General features: G+C 43.8%; 1 protein-coding gene and 7 non-coding genes across 10 annotated transcripts; all 8 read left to right on the top strand.

Moving 5' to 3' along the window:
- Positions 1-1,614: 1,614 nt before the first annotated feature.
- LOC130315256 (U2 spliceosomal RNA) lies at positions 1,615-1,805 on the top strand. The gene has a single exon (XR_008862812.1). It is a non-coding gene; the product is annotated as a U2 spliceosomal RNA (small nuclear RNA).
- Positions 1,806-3,909: 2,104 nt separating this feature from the next.
- On the top strand, positions 3,910-4,100 carry LOC130315212 (U2 spliceosomal RNA). The gene has a single exon (XR_008862785.1). It is a non-coding gene; the product is annotated as a U2 spliceosomal RNA (small nuclear RNA).
- Positions 4,101-6,195: 2,095 nt separating this feature from the next.
- LOC130315255 (U2 spliceosomal RNA) lies at positions 6,196-6,386 on the top strand. Its single transcript, XR_008862811.1, has one exon. It is a non-coding gene; the product is annotated as a U2 spliceosomal RNA (small nuclear RNA).
- Positions 6,387-8,470: 2,084 nt separating this feature from the next.
- On the top strand, positions 8,471-8,661 carry LOC130315254 (U2 spliceosomal RNA). The gene has a single exon (XR_008862810.1). It is a non-coding gene; the product is annotated as a U2 spliceosomal RNA (small nuclear RNA).
- A 2,095-nt stretch (positions 8,662-10,756) lies between these two features.
- Positions 10,757-10,947, top strand: LOC130315252 (U2 spliceosomal RNA). Its single transcript, XR_008862808.1, has one exon. It is a non-coding gene; the product is annotated as a U2 spliceosomal RNA (small nuclear RNA).
- Positions 10,948-13,032: 2,085 nt separating this feature from the next.
- Positions 13,033-13,223, top strand: LOC130315251 (U2 spliceosomal RNA). The gene has a single exon (XR_008862807.1). It is a non-coding gene; the product is annotated as a U2 spliceosomal RNA (small nuclear RNA).
- A 2,089-nt stretch (positions 13,224-15,312) lies between these two features.
- LOC130315071 (uncharacterized) lies at positions 15,313-20,086 on the top strand. 3 transcript variants are annotated; one of them, XM_056552750.1, is made up of 6 exons: positions 15,313-16,820; positions 17,070-17,204; positions 18,287-18,335; positions 18,426-18,467; positions 19,131-19,220; positions 19,883-20,086. In XM_056552750.1, exons 1-6 carry the CDS (start codon positions 15,528-15,530, stop codon positions 19,942-19,944), a joined length of 1,671 nt encoding a protein of 556 aa, XP_056408725.1. In that variant the 5' UTR covers positions 15,313-15,527; the 3' UTR covers positions 19,945-20,086. The 3 variants fall into 3 exon arrangements, 1 of the variants encoding a protein (XP_056408725.1); XR_008862658.1 differs by lacking the exons at positions 18,287-18,335; positions 18,426-18,467 and having other exon boundaries at positions 19,131-19,189; positions 19,883-19,944; XR_008862657.1 differs by lacking the exons at positions 18,287-18,335; positions 18,426-18,467 and having other exon boundaries at positions 19,883-19,922.
- A 348-nt stretch (positions 20,087-20,434) lies between these two features.
- On the top strand, positions 20,435-20,632 carry LOC130315231 (U2 spliceosomal RNA). The gene has a single exon (XR_008862798.1). It is a non-coding gene; the product is annotated as a U2 spliceosomal RNA (small nuclear RNA).
- The last annotated feature ends 837 nt before the right edge of the window (positions 20,633-21,469 follow it).

The raw sequence follows: 21,469 nt of genomic DNA, 5'->3' as shown, positions 1-21,469 counted from the left end.
GGGGGGGGGGGGTCTCCTGGCTGTTCACACAGGTGTGTCATTGCTGTACATTGACCATGCATTGCTTCTGTGGTATTGCAAAGGCAAAGACAAATGCTTCCAGCCATCCATTGCACTAATGGATTGGTCATCAGCTGGCTGTCTATGTCCCGCATCAATATAGACCAAAGTACAGAGGGTTAGGCTATGCTATTGTGCACCTACCTGATGCATCAGAAGGTGCGAGGCCCTTGCTAAATTCTGTGCACAGACTTTGAGATCTATACTTTAGACTGTATCTAAACCTGCTCCAACATGGACTGACATTCTGGCCTACTTTCAGCCGATGCGACTTGTCTGTCGCTGAACAGTCGCTTTTTATGTATTCAGCACCTATGTATAATGTTGTAAAAATGCTCTAGAAGCTAAAGTCGCAGAAATGTCACACATATTTGGCCTGCAACTTTCTGTGCGACAAATTCAGACAGGAAAAATCAGTATAAATCCTTAGAAAATTATCCCCCAGTGTCTCCATCTGCTGGCGGTATTGAATAAGCATTGCTGCACTGATGGGGTATGCATTAGACGAAAAAAAAGAAGAAAAAGAAGAATAATACGCCCAGAAAAGAGGCGAAAAGGAGAAAAACGTAAAAAAACGTGAAAAAAAAGTAAGAGGAAGAGAAGGGAAAAAAAGGTGGAAATGGGTTTAAAAGTGATTTTGGCGGAGAAATATATATATATATATATATATATATATATATACGCGCACACACACACATATATATAAACGTATTCTCCGTTGAGATATTGCAGCCGCTGCTGTGTCCAGGCCCAGGAGCCTTAGCACTGTGCTGTGATGTCACTCAATACCACTGACATCACTAGGTGTAAACAACATCTCTCCTTTGCTGTGTATGTGACTATGGAGCTGTTTGGTGATGTCGTCTATTATGGCCTTCATAGAAGCAACAGGAGATTGTTGCATCCATCTAGAACCCTCAGAACTACAGTGCTATGATGTCACTCACTTCCACAGGCCTTGCAGAGTGTAAACAACAACAACCCAGCTTTGTTGTGTATGTAACCATAGGGATTTGTGATGTCACCTAGAACCTTCACAGCAGCGACAGCTTTATGAGGAGCATCAGCACTGCTCTGCCTGAGCAGAACCATCACCGCCATAGGTTGTCAAATAACCCGGGTTTAACCCACACAGGTAAGTCCAATGGGGTGCAGGCATGTCCTCTATGCTTACAGCTTCCCGTGGGTGTTGGTTTGATACCGTTTGGGGACAGCCAAGGAGGCATCTGCAGGCAACAAAGGTAGGTGTGTGCTTGTGTGTGTGTTTCCTATGCAGATCCTAAGCCCAGTGTCACATGCAAGTAGGAGGAGTAAGAAGGGTTCCTGGCAAATCCGGGTTATGGATTGCATTTAAAAAGGCCCCGTGGGAGTGCAATGGGCCCCTGTCTTGCTGCTTAGCAATAATGGTATGGGTTTAGGTTCTGCTGTGTGTACTGGTGGTTGACTGCCCCCCAGCCCAGAGTGTGCATGGAAAATTGTCTGGCAGCCTCCCTGACAGCAAGCAGTGATAGTGCCCATGAAGGGCACCTTGTTGGGCCCGCCCCTTTCACGGTTATCGCTTCTCGGCCTTTTGGCTAAGATCAAGTGTAGTATCTGTTCTTATCAGTTTAATATCTGATACGTCCCCTATCTGGGGACCATATATTAAATGGATTTTTGAGAACGGGGGCCGATTTCGAAGCTTGCTTCCGTCGCCCTATGCATTGACCCGATATGGCAGTATCTTCGGGTACAGTGCACCACCCCCTTACAGGGTTAAAAAGAAAGATTCCTACTTTCATTGCTACCTGCTTGCTGGCTAGCCAGCTAGCCAGCCCTGTGGGCCTTGCTGCTGCTGCAGCCAAAAAACAAAAGGTGGTGCTGCTGCTGCTTCTGCTGCTTCTGCTTCTGCTTGTGTCTGGCCGCTGTTGGAGCGTCCAGGCACAGGACTTCTGCTGCTGCTGACTAAATGGCCTCCTTAATTGGATCATTTGAGTAGCCAGCACACCTGTGCAGGTAGGGCATGACATGATAGGCAGCTGCCTTGATAGCGGGTGGGTGCTGAATGTTCCTAATTGATAAAATAAGATTAATGCTTATGAAGAAATATAAAATCTCATCCCTTCCCCAATATCGCGCCACACCCCTACCCCTTAATTCCCTGGTTGAACTTGATGGACATATGTCTTTTTTCGACCGTACTAACTATGTAACTATGTAACATAACATGGGGGGGGGGGGGGGGGTCTCCTGGCTGTTCACACAGGTGTGTCATTGCTGTACATTGACCATGCATTGCTTCTGTGGTATTGCAAAGGCAAAGACAAATGCTTCCAGCCATCCATTGCACTAATGGATTGGTCATCAGCTGGCTGTCTATGTCCCGCATCAATATAGACCAAAGTACAGAGGGTTAGGCTATGCTATTGTGCACCTACCTGATGCATCAGAAGGTGCGAGGCCCTTGCTAAATTCTGTGCACAGACTTTGAGATCTATACTTTAGACTGTATCTAAACCTGCTCCAACATGGACTGACATTCTGGCCTACTTTCAGCCGATGCGACTTGTCTGTCGCTGAACAGTCGCTTTTTATGTATTCAGCACCTATGTCTAATGTTGTAAAAATGCTCTAGAAGCTAAAGTCGCAGAAATGTCACACATATTTGGCCTGCAACTTTCTGTGCGACAAATTCAGACAGGAAAAATCAGTATAAATCCTTAGAAAATTATCCCCCAGTGTCTCCATCTGCTGGCGGTATTGAATAAGCATTGCTGCACTGATGGGGTATGCATTAGACGAAAAAAAAGAAGAAAAAGAAGAAGAATACGCCCAGAAAAGAGGCGAAAAGGAGAAAAACGTAAAAAAACGTGAAAAAAAAGTAAGAGGAAGAGAAGGGAAAAAAAGGTGGAAATGGGTTTAAAAGTGATTTCGGCGGAGAAATATATATATATATATATATATATATATATATATATATATATATATATATATATACGCGCACACACACACATATATATAAACGTATTCTCCGTTGAGATATTGCAGCCGCTGCTGTGTCCAGGCCCAGGAGCCTTAGCACTGTGCTGTGATGTCACTCAATACCACTGACATCACTAGGTGTAAACAACATCTCTCCTTTGCTGTGTATGTGACTATGGAGCTGTTTGGTGATGTCGTCTATTATGGCCTTCATAGAAGCAACAGGAGATTGTTGCATCCATCTAGAACCCTCAGAACTACAGTGCTATGATGTCACTCACTTCCACAGGCCTTGCAGAGTGTAAACAACAACAACCCAGCTTTGTTGTGTATGTAACCATAGGGATTTGTGATGTCACCTAGAACCTTCACAGCAGCGACAGCTTTATGAGGAGCATCAGCACTGCTCTGCCTGAGCAGAACCATCACCGCCATAGGTTGTCAAATAACCCGGGTTTAACCCACACAGGTAAGTCCAATGGGGTGCAGGCATGTCCTCTATGCTTACAGCTTCCCGTGGGTGTTGGTTTGATACCGTTTGGGGACAGCCAAGGAGGCATCTGCAGGCAACAAAGGTAGGTGTGTGCTTGTGTGTGTGTTTCCTATGCAGATCCTAAGCCCAGTGTCACATGCAAGTAGGAGGAGTAAGAAGGGTTCCTGGCAAATCCGGGTTATGGATTGCATTTAAAAAGGCCCCGTGGGAGTGCAATGGGCCCCTGTCTTGCTGCTTAGCAATAATGGTATGGGTTTAGGTTCTGCTGTGTGTACTGGTGGTTGACTGCCCCCCAGCCCAGAGTGTGCATGGAAAATTGTCTGGCAGCCTCCCTGACAGCAAGCAGTGATAGTGCCCATGAAGGGCACCTTGTTGGGCCCGCCCCTTTCACGGTTATCGCTTCTCGGCCTTTTGGCTAAGATCAAGTGTAGTATCTGTTCTTATCAGTTTAATATCTGATACGTCCCCTATCTGGGGACCATATATTAAATGGATTTTTGAGAACGGGGGCCGATTTCGAAACTTGCTTCCGTCGCCCTATGCATTGACCCGATATGGCAGTATCTTCGGGTACAGTGCACCACCCCCTTACAGGGTTAAAAAGAAAGATTCCTACTTTCATTGCTACCTGCTTGCTGGCTAGCCAGCTAGCCAGCCCTGTGGGCCTTGCTGCTGCTGCAGCCAAAAAACAAAAGGTGGTGCTGCTGCTGCTTCTGCTGCTTCTGCTTCTGCTTGTGTCTGGCCGCTGTTGGAGCGTCCAGGCACAGGACTTCTGCTGCTGCTGACTAAATGGCCTCCTTAATTGGATCATTTGAGTAGCCAGCACACCTGTGCAGGTAGGGCATGACATGATAGGCAGCTGCCTTGATAGCGGGTGGGTGCTGAATGTTCCTAATTGACAAAATAAGATTAATGCTTATGAAGAAATATAAAATCTCATCCCTTCCCCAATATCGCGCCACACCCCTACCCCTTAATTCCCTGGTTGAACTTGATGGACATATGTCTTTTTTCGACCGTACTAACTATGTAACTATGTAACATAACATGGGGGGGGGGGGGGGGGGTCTCCTGGCTGTTCACACAGGTGTGTCTGTGTCATTGCTGTACATTGACCATGCATTGCTTCTGTGGTATTGCAAAGGCAAAGACAAATGCTTCCAGCCATCCATTGCACTAATGGATTGGTCATCAGCTGGCTGTCTATGTCCCGCATCAATATAGACCAAAGTACAGAGGGTTAGGCTATGCTATTGTGCACCTACCTGATGCATCAGAAGGTGCGAGGCCCTTGCTAAATTCTGTGCACAGACTTTGAGATCTATACTTTAGACTGTATCTAAACCTGCTCCAACATGGACTGACATTCTGGCCTACTTTCAGCCGATGCGACTTGTCTGTCGCTGAACAGTCGCTTTTTATGTATTCAGCACCTATGTATAATGTTGTAAAAATGCTCTAGAAGCTAAAGTCGCAGAAATGTCACACATATTTGGCCTGCAACTTTCTGTGCGACAAATTCAGACAGGAAAAATCAGTATAAATCCTTAGAAAATTATCCCCCAGTGTCTCCATCTGCTGGCGGTATTGAATAAGCATTGCTGCACTGATGGGGTATGCATTAGACGAAAAAAAAGAAGAAAAAGAAGAAGAATACGCCCAGAAAAGAGGCGAAAAGGAGAAAAACGTAAAAAAACGTGAAAAAAAAGTAAGAGGAAGAGAAGGGAAAAAAAGGTGGAAATGGGTTTAAAAGTGATTTCGGCGGAGAAATATATATATATATATATATATATATATATATATATATACGCGCACACACACACATATATATAAACGTATTCTCCGTTGAGATATTGCAGCCGCTGCTGTGTCCAGGCCCAGGAGCCTTAGCACTGTGCTGTGATGTCACTCAATACCACTGACATCACTAGGTGTAAACAACATCTCTCCTTTGCTGTGTATGTGACTATGGAGCTGTTTGGTGATGTCGTCTATTATGGCCTTCATAGAAGCAACAGGAGATTGTTGCATCCATCTAGAACCCTCAGAACTACAGTGCTATGATGTCACTCACTTCCACAGGCCTTGCAGAGTGTAAACAACAACAACCCAGCTTTGTTGTGTATGTAACCATAGGGATTTGTGATGTCACCTAGAACCTTCACAGCAGCGACAGCTTTATGAGGAGCATCAGCACTGCTCTGCCTGAGCAGAACCATCACCGCCATAGGTTGTCAAATAACCCGGGTTTAACCGACACAGGTAAGTCCAATGGGGTGCAGGCATGTCCTCTATGCTTACAGCTTCCCGTGGGTGTTGGTTTGATACCGTTTGGGGACAGCCAAGGAGGCATCTGCAGGCAACAAAGGTAGGTGTGTGCTTGTGTGTGTGTTTCCTATGCAGATCCTAAGCCCAGTGTCACATGCAAGTAGGAGGAGTAAGAAGGGTTCCTGGCAAATCCGGGTTATGGATTGCATTTAAAAAGGCCCCGTGGGAGTGCAATGGGCCCCTGTCTTGCTGCTTAGCAATAATGGTATGGGTTTAGGTTCTGCTGTGTGTACTGGTGGTTGACTGCCCCCCAGCCCAGAGTGTGCATGGAAAATTGTCTGGCAGCCTCCCTGACAGCAAGCAGTGATAGTGCCCATGAAGGGCACCTTGTTGGGCCCGCCCCTTTCACGGTTATCGCTTCTCGGCCTTTTGGCTAAGATCAAGTGTAGTATCTGTTCTTATCAGTTTAATATCTGATACGTCCCCTATCTGGGGACCATATATTAAATGGATTTTTGAGAACGGGGGCCGATTTCGAAGCTTGCTTCCGTCGCCCTATGCATTGACCCGATATGGCAGTATCTTCGGGTACAGTGCACCACCCCCTTACAGGGTTAAAAAGAAAGATTCCTACTTTCATTGCTACCTGCTTGCTGGCTAGCCAGCTAGCCAGCTTTGTGGGCCTTGCTGCTGCTGCAGCCAAAAAACAAAAGGTGGTGCTGCTGCTGCTTCTGCTGCTTCTGCTTCTGCTTGTGTCTGGCCGCTGTTGGAGCGTCCAGGCACAGGACTTCTGCTGCTGCTGACTAAATGGCCTCCTTAATTGGATCATTTGAGTAGCCAGCACACCTGTGCAGGTAGGGCATGACATGATAGGCAGCTGCCTTGATAGCGGGTGGGTGCTGAATGTTCCTAATTGACAAAATAAGATTAATGCTTATGAAGAAATATAAAATCTCATCCCTTCCCCAATATCGCGCCACACCCCTACCCCTTAATTCCCTGGTTGAACTTGATGGACATATGTCTTTTTTCGACCGTACTAACTATGTAACTATGTAACATAACATGGGGGGGGGGGTCTCCTGGCTGTTCACACAGGTGTGTCATTGCTGTACATTGACCATGCATTGCTTCTGTGGTATTGCAAAGGCAAAGACAAATGCTTCCAGCCATCCATTGCACTAATGGATTGGTCATCAGCTGGCTGTCTATGTCCCGCATCAATATAGACCAAAGTACAGAGGGTTAGGCTATGCTATTGTGCACCTACCTGATGCATCAGAAGGTGCGAGGCCCTTGCTAAATTCTGTGCACAGACTTTGAGATCTATACTTTAGACTGTATCTAAACCTGCTCCAACATGGACTGACATTCTGGCCTACTTTCAGCCGATGCGACTTGTCTGTCGCTGAACAGTCGCTTTTTATGTATTCAGCACCTATGTCTAATGTTGTAAAAATGCTCTAGAAGCTAAAGTCGCAGAAATGTCACACATATTTGGCCTGCAACTTTCTGTGCGACAAATTCAGACAGGAAAAATCAGTATAAATCCTTAGAAAATTATCCCCCAGTGTCTCCATCTGCTGGCGGTATTGAATAAGCATTGCTGCACTGATGGGGTATGCATTAGACGAAAAAAAAGAAGAAAAAGAAGAATAATACGCCCAGAAAAGAGGCGAAAAGGAGAAAAACGTAAAAAAACGTGAAAAAAAAGTAAGAGGAAGAGAAGGGAAAAAAAGGTGGAAATGGGTTTAAAAGTGATTTCGGCGGAGAAATATATATATATATATATATATATATATATATATATATATACGCGCACACACACACATATATATAAACGTATTCTCCGTTGAGATATTGCAGCCGCTGCTGTGTCCAGGCCCAGGAGCCTTAGCACTGTGCTGTGATGTCACTCAATACCACTGACATCACTAGGTGTAAACAACATCTCTCCTTTGCTGTGTATATGACTATGGAGCTGTTTGGTGATGTCGTCTATTATGGCCTTCATAGAAGCAACAGGAGATTGTTGCATCCATCTAGAACCCTCAGAACTACAGTGCTATGATGTCACTCACTTCCACAGGCCTTGCAGAGTGTAAACAACAACAACCCAGCTTTGTTGTGTATGTAACCATAGGGATTTGTGATGTCACCTAGAACCTTCACAGCAGCGACAGCTTTATGAGGAGCATCAGCACTGCTCTGCCTGAGCAGAACCATCACCGCCATAGGTTGTCAAATAACCCGGGTTTAACCCACACAGGTAAGTCCAATGGGGTGCAGGCATGTCCTCTATGCTTACAGCTTCCCGTGGGTGTTGGTTTGATACCGTTTGGGGACAGCCAAGGAGGCATCTGCAGGCAACAAAGGTAGGTGTGTGCTTGTGTGTGTGTTTCCTATGCAGATCCTAAGCCCAGTGTCACATGCAAGTAGGAGGAGTAAGAAGGGTTCCTGGCAAATCCGGGTTATGGATTGCATTTAAAAAGGCCCCGTGGGAGTGCAATGGGCCCCTGTCTTGCTGCTTAGCAATAATGGTATGGGTTTAGGTTCTGCTGTGTGTACTGGTGGTTGACTGCCCCCCAGCCCAGAGTGTGCATGGAAAATTGTCTGGCAGCCTCCCTGACAGCAAGCAGTGATAGTGCCCATGAAGGGCACCTTGTTGGGCCCGCCCCTTTCACGGTTATCGCTTCTCGGCCTTTTGGCTAAGATCAAGTGTAGTATCTGTTCTTATCAGTTTAATATCTGATACGTCCCCTATCTGGGGACCATATATTAAATGGATTTTTGAGAACGGGGGCCGATTTCGAAGCTTGCTTCCGTCGCCCTATGCATTGACCCGATATGGCAGTATCTTCGGGTACAGTGCACCACCCCCTTACAGGGTTAAAAAGAAAGATTCCTACTTTCATTGCTACCTGCTTGCTGGCTAGCCAGCTAGCCAGCCCTGTGGGCCTTGCTGCTGCTGCAGCCAAAAAACAAAAGGTGGTGCTGCTGCTGCTTCTGCTGCTTCTGCTTCTGCTTGTGTCTGGCCGCTGTTGGAGCGTCCAGGCACAGGACTTCTGCTGCTGCTGACTAAATGGCCTCCTTAATTGGATCATTTGAGTAGCCAGCACACCTGTGCAGGTAGGGCATGACATGATAGGCAGCTGCCTTGATAGCGGGTGGGTGCTGAATGTTCCTAATTGACAAAATAAGATTAATGCTTATGAAGAAATATAAAATCTCATCCCTTCCCCAATATCGCGCCACACCCCTACCCCTTAATTCCCTGGTTGAACTTGATGGACATATGTCTTTTTTCGACCGTACTAACTATGTAACTATGTAACATAACATGGGGGGGGGGGGGGTCTCCTGGCTGTTCACACAGGTGTGTCATTGCTGTACATTGACCATGCATTGCTTCTGTGGTATTGCAAAGGCAAAGACAAATGCTTCCAGCCATCCATTGCACTAATGGATTGGTCATCAGCTGGCTGTCTATGTCCCGCATCAATATAGACCAAAGTACAGAGGGTTAGGCTATGCTATTGTGCACCTACCTGATGCATCAGAAGGTGCGAGGCCCTTGCTAAATTCTGTGCACAGACTTTGAGATCTATACTTTAGACTGTATCTAAACCTGCTCCAACATGGACTGACATTCTGGCCTACTTTCAGCCGATGCGACTTGTCTGTCGCTGAACAGTCGCTTTTTATGTATTCAGCACCTATGTATAATGTTGTAAAAATGCTCTAGAAGCTAAAGTCGCAGAAATGTCACACATATTTGGCCTGCAACTTTCTGTGCGACAAATTCAGACAGGAAAAATCAGTATAAATCCTTAGAAAATTATCCCCCAGTGTCTCCATCTGCTGGCGGTATTGAATAAGCATTGCTGCACTGATGGGGTATGCATTAGACGAAAAAAAAGAAGAAAAAGAAGAATAATACGCCCAGAAAAGAGGCGAAAAGGAGAAAAACGTAAAAAAATGTGAAAAAAAAGTAAGAGGAAGAGAAGGGAAAAAAAGGTGGAAATGGGTTTAAAAGTGATTTCGGCGGAGAAATATATATATATATATATATATATATATATATATATATATATATATATACGCGCACACACACACATATATATAAACGTATTCTCCGTTGAGATATTGCAGCCGCTGCTGTGTCCAGGCCCAGGAGCCTTAGCACTGTGCTGTGATGTCACTCAATACCACTGACATCACTAGGTGTAAACAACATCTCTCCTTTGCTGTGTATGTGACTATGGAGCTGTTTGGTGATGTCGTCTATTATGGCCTTCATAGAAGCAACAGGAGATTGTTGCATCCATCTAGAACCCTCAGAACTACAGTGCTATGATGTCACTCACTTCCACAGGCCTTGCAGAGTGTAAACAACAACAACCCAGCTTTGTTGTGTATGTAACCATAGGGATTTGTGATGTCACCTAGAACCTTCACAGCAGCGACAGCTTTATGAGGAGCATCAGCACTGCTCTGCCTGAGCAGAACCATCACCGCCATAGGTTGTCAAATAACCCGGGTTTAACCCACACAGGTAAGTCCAATGGGGTGCAGGCATGTCCTCTATGCTTACAGCTTCCCGTGGGTGTTGGTTTGATACCGTTTGGGGACAGCCAAGGAGGCATCTGCAGGCAACAAAGGTAGGTGTGTGCTTGTGTGTGTGTTTCCTATGCAGATCCTAAGCCCAGTGTCACATGCAAGTAGGAGGAGTAAGAAGGGTTCCTGGCAAATCCGGGTTATGGATTGCATTTAAAAAGGCCCCGTGGGAGTGCAATGGGCCCCTGTCTTGCTGCTTAGCAATAATGGTATGGGTTTAGGTTCTGCTGTGTGTACTGGTGGTTGACTGCCCCCCAGCCCAGAGTGTGCATGGAAAATTGTCTGGCAGCCTCCCTGACAGCAAGCAGTGATAGTGCCCATGAAGGGCACCTTGTTGGGCCCGCCCCTTTCACGGTTATCGCTTCTCGGCCTTTTGGCTAAGATCAAGTGTAGTATCTGTTCTTATCAGTTTAATATCTGATACGTCCCCTATCTGGGGACCATATATTAAATGGATTTTTGAGAACGGGGGCCGATTTCGAAGCTTGCTTCCGTCGCCCTATGCATTGACCCGATATGGCAGTATCTTCGGGTACAGTGCACCACCCCCTTACAGGGTTAAAAAGAAAGATTCCTACTTTCATTGCTACCTGCTTGCTGGCTAGCCAGCCCTGTGGGCCTTGCTGCTGCTGCAGCCAAAAAGCAAAAGGTGGTGCTGCTGCTGCTTCTGCTGCTTCTGCTGCTTCTGCTTCTGCTTGTGTCTGGCCGCTGTTGGAGCGTCCAGGCACAGGACTTCTGCTGCTGCTGACTAAATGGCCTCCTTAATTGGATCATTTGAGTAGCCAGCACACCTGTGCAGGTAGGGCATGACATGATAGGCAGCTGCCTTGATAGCGGGTGGGTGCTGAATGTTCCTAATTGACAAAATAAGATTAATGCTTATAAAGAAATATAAAATCTCATCCCTTCCCCAATATCGCGCCACACCCCTACCCCTTAATTCCCTGGTTGAACTTGATGGACATATGTCTTTTTTCGACCGTACTAACTATGTAACTATGTAACATAACATGGGGGGGGGGGTCTCCTGGCTGTTCACACAGGTGTGTCATTGCTGTACATTGACCATGCATTGCTTCTGTGGTATTGCAAAGGCAAAGACAAATGCTTCCAGCCATCCATTGCACTAATAGATTGGTCATCAGCTGGCTGTCTATGTCCCGCATCAATATAGACCAAAGTACAGAGGGTTAGGCTATGCTATTGTGCACCTACCTGATGCATCAGAAGGTGCGAGGCCCTTGCTAAATTCTGTGCACAGACTTTGAGATCTATACTTTAGACTGTATCTAAACCTGCTCCAACATGGACTGACATTCTGGCCTACTTTCAGCCGATGCGACTTGTCTGTCGCTGAACAGTCGCTTTTTATGTATTCAGCACCTATGTATAATGTTGTAAAAATGCTCTAGAAGCTAAAGTCGCAGAAATGTCACACATATTTGGCCTGCAACTTTCTGTGCGACAAATTCAGACAGGAAAAATCAGTATAAATCCTTAGAAAATTATCCCCCAGTGTCTCCATCTGCTGGCGGTATTGAATAAGCATTGCTGCACTGATGGGGTATGCATTAGACGAAAAAAAAGAAGAAAAAGAAGAATAATACGCCCAGAAAAGAGGCGAAAAGGAGAAAAACGTAAAAAAACGTGAAAAAAAAGTAAGAGGAAGAGAAGGGAAAAAAAGGTGGAAATGGGTTTAAAAGTGATTTCGGCGGAGAAATATATATATATATATATATATATATATATATATATATATACGCGCACACACACACATATATATAAACGTATTCTCCGTTGAGATATTGCAGCCGCTGCTGTGTCCAGGCCCAGGAGCCTTAGCACTGTGCTGTGATGTCACTCAATACCACTGACGTCACTAGGTGTAAACAACATCTCTCCTTTGCTGTGTATGTGACTATGGAGCTGTTTGGTGATGTCGTCTATTATGGCCTTCATAGAAGCAACAGGAGATTGTTGCATCCATCTAGAACCCTCAGAACTACAGTGCTATGATGTCACTCACTTCCACAGGCCTTGCAGAGTGTAAACAACAACAACCCAGCTTTGTTGTGTATGTAACCATAGGGATTTGTGATGTCACCTAGAACCTTCACAGCAGCGACAGCTTTATGAGGAGCATCAGCACTGCTCTGCCTGAGCAGAACCATCACCGCCATAGGTTGTCAAATAACCCGGGTTTAACCCACACAGGTAAGTCCAATGGGGTGCAGGCATGTCCTCTATGCTTACAGCTTCCCGTGGGTGTTGGTTTGATACCGTTTGGGGACAGCCAAGGAGGCATCTGCAGGCAACAAAGGTAGGTGTGTGCTTGTGTGTGTGTTTCCTATGCAGATCCTAAGCCCAGTGTCACATGCAAGTAGGAGGAGTAAGAAGGGTTCCTGGCAAATCCGGGTTATGGATTGCATTTAAAAAGGCCCCGTGGGAGTGCAATGGGCCCCTGTCTTGCTGCTTAGCAATAATGGTATGGGTTTAGGTTCTGCTGTGTGTACTGGTGGTTGACTGCCCCCCAGCCCAGAGTGTGCATGGAAAATTGTCTGGCAGCCTCCCTGACAGCAAGCAGTGATAGTGCCCATGAAGGGCACCTTGTTGGGCCCGCCCCTTTCACGGTTATCGCTTCTCGGCCTTTTGGCTAAGATCAAGTGTAGTATCTGTTCTTATCAGTTTAATATCTGATACGTCCCCTATCTGGGGACCATATATTAAATGGATTTTTGAGAACGGGGGCCGATTTCGAAGCTTGCTTCCGTCGCCCTATGCATTGACCCGATATGGCAGTATCTTCGGGTACAGTGCACCACCCCCTTACAGGGTTAAAAAGAAAGATTCCTACTTTCATTGCTACCTGCTTGCTGGTTAGCCAGCTAGCCAGCCCTGTGGGCCTTGCTGCTGCTGCAGCCAAAAAACAAAAGGTGGTGCTGCTGCTGCTTCTGCTTCTGCTTGTGTCTGGCCGCTGTTGGAGCGTCCAGGCACAGGACTTCTGCTGCTGCTGACTAAATGGCCTCCTTAATTGGATCATTTGAGTAGCCAGCACACCTGTGCAGGTAGGGCATGACATGATAGGCAGCTGCCTTGATAGCGGGTGGGTGCTGAATGTTCCTAATTGACAAAATAAGATTAATGCTTATGAAGAAATATAAAATCTCATCCCTTCCCCAATATCGCGCCACACCCCTACCCCTTAATTCCCTGGTTGAACTTGATGGACATATGTCTTTTTTCGACCGTACTAACTATGTAACTATGTAACATAACATGGGGGGGGGGGGGGGTCTCCTGGCTGTTCACACAGGTGTGTCATTGCTGTACATTGACCATGCATTGCTTCTGTGGTATTGCAAAGGCAAAGACAAATGCTTCCAGCCATCCATTGCACTAATGGATTGGTCATCAGCTGGCTGTCTATGTCCCGCATCAATATAGACCAAAGTACAGAGGGTTAGGCTATGCTATTGTGCACCTACCTGATGCATCAGAAGGTGCGAGGCCCTTGCTAAATTCTGTGCACAGACTTTGAGATCTATACTTTAGACTGTATCTAAACCTGCTCCAACATGGACTGACATTCTGGCCTACTTTCAGCCGATGCGACTTGTCTGTCGCTGAACAGTCGCTTTTTTTGTATTCAGCACCTATGTATAATGTTGTAAAAATGCTCTAGAAGCTAAAGTCGCAGAAATGTCACACATATTTGGCCTGCAACTTTCTGTGCGACAAATTCAGACAGGAAAAATCAGTATAAATCCTTAGAAAATTATCCCCCAGTGTCTCCATCTGCTGGCGGTATTGAATAAGCATTGCTGCACTGATGGGGTATGCATTAGACGAAAAAAAGAAGAAAAAGAAGAATAATACGCCCAGAAAAGAGGCGAAAAGGAGAAAAACGTAAAAAAAACGTGAAAAAAAAGTAAGAGGAAGAGAAGGGAAAAAAAGGTGGAAATGGGTTTAAAAGTGATTTCGGCGGAGAAATATATATATATATATATATATATATATATATATATATATATACGCGCACACACACACATATATATAAACGTATTCTCCGTTGAGATATTGCAGCCGCTGCTGTGTCCAGGCCCAGGAGCCTTAGCACTGTGCTGTGATGTCACTCAATACCACTGACATCACTAGGTGTAAACAACATCTCTCCTTTGCTGTGTATGTGACTATGGAGCTGTTTGGTGATGTCGTCTATTATGGCCTTCATAGAAGCAACAGGAGATTGTTGCATCCATCTAGAACCCTCAGAACTACAGTGCTATGATGTCACTCACTTCCACAGGCCTTGCAGAGTGTAAACAACAACAACCCAGCTTTGTTGTGTATGTAACCATAGGGATTTGTGATGTCACCTAGAACCTTCACAGCAGCGACAGCTTTATGAGGAGCATCAGCACTGCTCTGCCTGAGCAGAACCATCACCGCCATAGGTTGTCAAATAACCCGGGTTTAACCCACACAGGTAAGTCCAATGGGGTGCAGGCATGTCCTCTATGCTTACAGCTTCCCGTGGGTGTTGGTTTGATACCGTTTGGGGACAGCCAAGGAGGCATCTGCAGGCAACAAAGGTAGGTGTGTGCTTGTGTGTGTGTTTCCTATGCAGATCCTAAGCCCAGTGTCACATGCAAGTAGGAGGAGTAAGAAGGGTTCCTGGCAAATCCGGGTTATGGATTGCATTTAAAAAGGCCCCGTGGGAGTGCAATGGGCCCCTGTCTTGCTGCTTAGCAATAATGGTATGGGTTTAGGTTCTGCTGTGTGTACTGGTGGTTGACTGCCCCCCAGCCCAGAGTGTGCATGGAAAATTGTCTGGCAGCCTCCCTGACAGCAAGCAGTGATAGTGCCCATGAAGGGCACCTTGTTGGGCCCGCCCCTTTCACGGTTATCGCTTCTCGGCCTTTTGGCTAAGGTATAGGGATATACCTTGGCTGATCCGGTTCCTGCTTTTGTGGGTGCTCTGAGACCCCCCTCCTCGGCCCTGGGACATCGCCCTTCGTTGGGCTTAAGTCCCTTGCTGCTATTGGGGAGGGGGCCCACCTCAGTGTAGAGTTGCGATCCCCCTTTGCCTTAGGGACCTAGTGTCTCTTTGGTGCGCTTGATTGTGAGCATGGCGTCAGCCAGTGACGGAGATCCAGGCATGGTACCATCTTATGCCAAGCTCAAGAACTCAGTACGTATATCGTACTTGGAGGACCAGAGAAAGAACCGGGACCTGAAGTACATCGTGGAGCAAGTTCTGCTGGGCGTCTTTGGATTAAGGAAGCATGAGATATTATCCATCCAAGATTATCCGAAAAGAGGAGTATACGATGTTACTTTTACGGAAGGAGGTATTTACAAGGACTTTGTTATACAGATGAAGAAGGTAAGCGGAGATGCCCGCTTGAGTGGAATAAGAATTGTTGAGCACTTTCCCGATGAACTTATGCTTTTAGTTATAAAAATGTACTCTCCATACGTTAAAGAAGATGAAATTGTTGTGTTTTTAAGGAATTTTTGTAAAAAAATTATAAATAGAGGGAAAGTGATGAATGAGTGTGGAATATGGTCCTCTAAGTGGAAGTTTCTGGTTGAGTTCAAAGAAGATCTATTACTCCCAGGACGAAAGGTTATGCCTCCAGCTCGGTTCAAGTTAGGAAATGTAAATGGTGACGTGTTTTTCCCAGGAATGCCCAATTTCTGCAGAGCTTGTAGAAGATATGGACATGATAAAAACGTATGTGAGAGTACATGTACAAATTGTGGCAGCACTGAGCACTCCTCCAGAGAATGCACAAAAGAAAAGAAATGCAGTTTATGTTACAGAGTTGACCATTTGTATGCTTCTTGTCCTCACAGAAACAAAGAGAAACAACAGAGAAGCCAGCCAGACCCCCGTCATATGAACAGAGAAGACAGCAAACCAGAAGAAAACCCAACTGATCAACATGGTGAGTCTGCTACCTCTGATGAAGATGGATATGAGAAACCCTCCAGCATGAAGGTAAGAAGAAAGGAGAAGAAAGCATGGCAGACAGGAGCTCCTCTCTCGCAGCAGAGGGGTAGTAACCTGGATGAAGCTGTCAGCAAGCCTCAGAGTGCCCCCCTGAGGAAGCCAGAAAATGTTGGGGCTAAGAGAAGAAAGACCGGAACAGGAAGAGAAGAGGCGTTTGTGGAAGAAGAGGGGGGGGTAGGGATGCCATCAGGTGTTCCAGCCCCCTCCCCAAGTGAAACAGGCAACTCGTCCATGGTTCCCGACACGGTGGAAGTCGTTGTGCCCGACCAGCTGCCCGGGGTGGCTCCGACAGGTCATCCCGGGGAGGAGATGGACACTGGGCAAGGTGACGGAGACGGGACAACCCCTGTTCCGGCGAAGAGGAATCCTCTCCTTAGTCCCCTACCGGAGGATCTTCAGGAGGAGGTAATGGAGGAGTCAGACGGTAGCAGCTCACCGGAATCTCTGGTGACAGTGAGATCAGAAGGGGAAAATGATAGTTTTGGGGGTCTGGCTGATGAGGATGAGATAGAATGTGCACAAAGATATTGAAAGTGGTCTCTCTGTAACCTTTAATGATGGCGCTCCATGGACTCTCCCTCAATGTGAGGGGCCTTAAGACACACGCAAGAAGAACTGCTATTTTTAATTTTTTATCCTTTTTGTCTGCATCAGTTTTCTTCTTACAGGAATGTGGCATCCCTCACCAAGCATCATACAAGAAATATGAAGAAGACTGGAAGCATGGCCCCTCAGTGTGGTCAGGGTCCAACGCATCTAAATCTGGAGGAGTTGCTATACTTTTTAAGGGTAATGTTAATATAATATTTAAGCAAGAGATTTTACCAGGAAGGATTTTATTAGTTAAAGCTTTTATAAATGGTTTTACATGGCAGTTTTTAAACTTTTATGGTTCACCTGATAAAAAAGAAAGAGAAGAGATGTTAGAGATTTTACCTCTTTTTATTAATGATTCTTATCCTTTGATTTTAGCTGGGGATTTTAATTGTGTTTTAAGAGGTGAGAAAAGATATTCTCGAGCTACTAGTAGAAATTATGATAAGACATCTAACATTTTAAAAAATATTACTTTAGATTTTAGGCTTATAGATGTTTTTAAAAAATGTAATCCAAATTTACCTGATACTGAAGGCATTACATGGAGTAATGTGAATTGTAGCTCGAGGATTGATTTTATCTTCTCTTCTCAAAATGTTTTACCTGCCAAATGTGAGCTTTTAACTAATATATTTTCTGATCATAAATGTCTTCTATTTGTTTTAAATCCTGTTCCTGGTTTTAAGAGGGGTATTGGTTCATGGAAATTGAACATATCTCTTTTAGAAGATAAAATAATCTTAACAGAATACGCCAATTTTTATAATAAATGTAAAAATAATAGAGACCCAAATATAGATATAAAAGTATGGTGGGAAAATATGAAGAAAAAAACTAAAGATTTTTTTATAAAACAAGGTATCCAAAAAGCTAAAGATAAAAGACATTGTTATGATATTTTAAATACACATCTTCAAACTCTTTTTAAATTGCACAATATAGGGATAGATGTAAAAGATGATATTGTTAACATTAAAAAAGAAATAAAAACATTTTTAAATGAAAAAGGTAAAGAGATCATTTTTAAAGCTAAAATCAAACATATTGAAAATAACGAAAAATGTACAAGATATTTTTTTAAAAAATCTAATCAAAAAAGAGTCCATATCGAAAAACTAGAAGGAGAAGTGGAGATGAATAAAATTTTATTTAAAGTACAATGTTATTATAGGGAACTTTTTAATGAGAAAAAAATAGATGCTAATTTCATGAACGATGCCTTAAACAAAATAGAACGTGTTTTAGAGAATAATTCTCAATCCTTTCTTTTACAGTCTATCCCAGAGAAGGAAATATTGGATACCATAAACAGTTTTAATTTGGGTAAAGTACCAGGGTCTGATGGCCTGCCAATCGAATTTTATAAGGTTTTTTATGAGGTTTTAAAAGATGATCTTTTATCTCTTTTTACAGATGTTTTTAATACCAAGATTTTACCACAGTCATGGAAAATGGGTGAGGTTTCTCTGCTCTTTAAAAAAGGTGATAAAGAGGATATTAGGAATTGGAGACCAATAACCCTTTTAAACGCTGATTATAAAATAATGGCTAAAATATGTGCAAACAGACTAAAAAATGTTATAGATAAATTAATACATAATAATCAAGTGTGTGGTATACCGGGTAGAAACATGTGGGAAAATTTAAACCTCATAAAAGATATAATAGAAGATGCTAAAATAAGGAAAAGTAATTTAGCAATTTTAACAATAGACTTTGAAAAAGCATTTGACAGAGTCTCGCACTGTTTTTTATTTAATGTTTTAAATAAAATGGGCATACCAGAAGGTTTTTTAACGTCACTCAAAGCCTTTTATAATGACTGTTTTAGCAAAATTTTAATTAATGGTTTTAAGACTGAAATGGTTCCTTTAAAATCTGGTGTGAAGCAGGGTTGCCCCCTATCACCCCTTTTATTTATTTGTGCACTAGAGCCACTTTTATGTGTCATAAGAGGTGATAAACAGATCCGTGGGATAAGGCTCCCCGGAGGAAATGGTCTTGAAGCTAAAGTAGTCAGTTATATGGATGATGTAGCAGTGACATGTCAAGATAGCCTGGCACTTAAAAAAACTTTAACACAAATTAACTATTTCTGTTGTGCTTCTGGTTTTAAAGTGAATTTTAACAAGTGCGAGATTTTAAAAGTCGGCAAGCTGGATACAAGAGACATAAAGGTACCGGTAGTAGAAAAAGTAAAAATTTTAGGTGTGTATTTTAATGAATTAAATAATGGAAACGAAAGCTGGGAGCTAACAATGCAAAAGGTGAACCAAAAATTATGTGTATGGAGACTAAGAGACCTTACAATGGAAGGAAAAGTGCTGATTTTAAAGATGGTGATTTTACCTTTGCTTTTATATTTAAGTTTAGTGTTCCCACCTAACACACATATAATACGTAAAGTCTCAAAAGTCTGTTACACCTTTTTTTGGAATTCCAAATATGAGAAGTTAAAAAGAGAAATTGTATCTAAACCTAAAGAGAAAGGGGGGAAAAGTTTTACTGATTTTACTGCGTTCCTTTATACAAAATTCTTTTCATTGTGTCTTAAGAATGTTTTTAAAGACAACTATTGGTCGTTCTTTTTGCGCTATAATGTTGGTAATCTCATGAGACACCATGGTTGGTTTGAAACAGATCTTAAACACCCTTATGCTTTTAACCTCCCTATTACTTATTGTATTTTAGAAAAGATTGTTTCTCTTTTTAAACTGTTTGATTTTAGTAAAGATATTCTAATCGATGGGAAAAAACTTACGAGAGTCATTTTAAACAATATTAACATGTGCCAAGTTGGAAATTTTAATGATGATAAATGTAAAGAAATCTGGAGAATTGTGAACTCATTTTATCTTTTTAACTCACAGAAGGACTTATCCTGGAGCTGCATCCACAGTTGCCTTCCGTGCCGGGCTTTCCAACACCGTAGAGGATTTGCAAGCACAGCAAAGTGTCCAAGAGAGGGATGCCACGAAGAGGAGACTGTTTTACATCTTTTATGGACATGTGATTTTTCTAGAAGGATATGGACTAAAATGCTGCCACTTTTAAACAAAATTGCTGCTATAAAAGACTTGGACTATAATATGGTTTTATATGGGTGTTTGGATTGTCCCGGCGAACAAGAGAAACGGAAGGCATGGCAAATAATAAACTGTGTGAAGGCAGCTCTGTGGAAAAATAGGAATATTTTATTATTTAAAAAGGACATTTTATCTTTCGATGATGTTATTGGAATGATATTAAGTGAAATGTACATCTATCTTTTAATCGATAAACAAAGTGATGAGTTTGCATTCTTAAAATGGCATTTTACCGACTGGCATATGTGAAATTGTAAAATTGTAAGTTTTTTATGTTCCCCTGGTTTTAATGCTATGTAACTATGTAACTATGTTAAAACTTGAAACTTAAATAAAATAGGTGTGTACCTGTGAAGGTGCAGCCAAGTTAAAAAAAAAAAATCTGTTCTTATCAGTTTAATATCTGATACGTCCCCTATCTGGGGACCATATATTAAATGGATTTTTGAGAACGGGGGCCGATTTCGAAGCTTGCTTCCGTCGCCCTATGCATTGACCCGATATGGCAGTATCTTCGGGTACAGTGCACCACCCCCTTACAGGGTTAAAAAGAAAGATTCCTACTTTCATTGCTACCTGCTTGCTGGCTAGCCAGCTAGCCAGCCCTGTGGGCCTTGCTGCTGCTGCAGCCAAAAAACAAAAGGTGGTGCTGCTGCTGCTTCTGCTGCTTCTGCTTCTGCTTGTGTCTGGCCGCTGTTGGAGCGTCCAGGCACAGGACTTCTGCTGCTGCTGACTAAATGGCCTCCTTAATTGGATCATTTGAGTAGCCAGCACACCTGTGCAGGTAGGGCATGACATGATAGGCAGCTGCCTTGATAGCGGGTGGGTGCTGAATGTTCCTAATTGACAAAATAAGATTAATGCTAATGAAGAAATATAAAATCTCATCCCTTCCCCAATATCGTGCCACACCCCTACCCCTTAATTCCCTGGTTGAACTTGATGGACATATGTCTTTTTTCGACCGTACTAACTATGTAACTATGTAACATAACATGGGGGGGGGGGGGTCTCCTGGCTGTTCACACAGGTGTGTCATTGCTGTACATTGACCATGCATTGCTTCTGTGGTATTGCAAAGGCAAAGACAAATGCTTCCAGCCATCCATTGCACTAATGGATTGGTCATCAGCTGGCTGTCTATGTCCCGCATCAATATAGACCAAAGTACAGAGGGTTAGGCTATGCTATTGTGCACCTACCTGATGCATCAGAAGGTGCGAGGCCCTTGCTAAATTCTGTGCACAGACTTTGAGATCTATACTTTAGACTGTATCTAAACCTGCTCCAACATGGACTGACATTCTGGCCTACTTTCAGCCGATGCGACTTGTCTGTCGCTGAACAGTCGCTTTTTATGTATTCAGCACC

The sequence above is a fragment of the Hyla sarda genome, unplaced genomic scaffold, assembly GCF_029499605.1.
Source record: "Hyla sarda isolate aHylSar1 unplaced genomic scaffold, aHylSar1.hap1 scaffold_186, whole genome shotgun sequence".
NCBI lineage: Eukaryota > Metazoa > Chordata > Amphibia > Anura > Hylidae > Hyla > Hyla sarda.
Note: the sequence above shows the minus strand (reverse complement) of the source record. Positions and strands in the feature narration are given on the sequence as shown.

Bases quoted from the DNA above. Each gene is read 5' to 3' on its own strand.
- LOC130315071 (XM_056552750.1), top strand. From the start codon at position 15,528: ATGGCGTCAGCCAGTGACGGAGATCCAGGCATGGTACCATCTTATGCC. The intron at 18,468-19,130 runs GTGAGGTTTCTC...CTGGTTTTAAAG, and splicing joins ACCACAGTCATGGAAAATGG to TGAATTTTAACAAGTGCGAG. The intron at 19,221-19,882 runs GTGTGTATTTTA...TTTAACTCACAG, and splicing joins AGAAAAAGTAAAAATTTTAG to AAGGACTTATCCTGGAGCTG.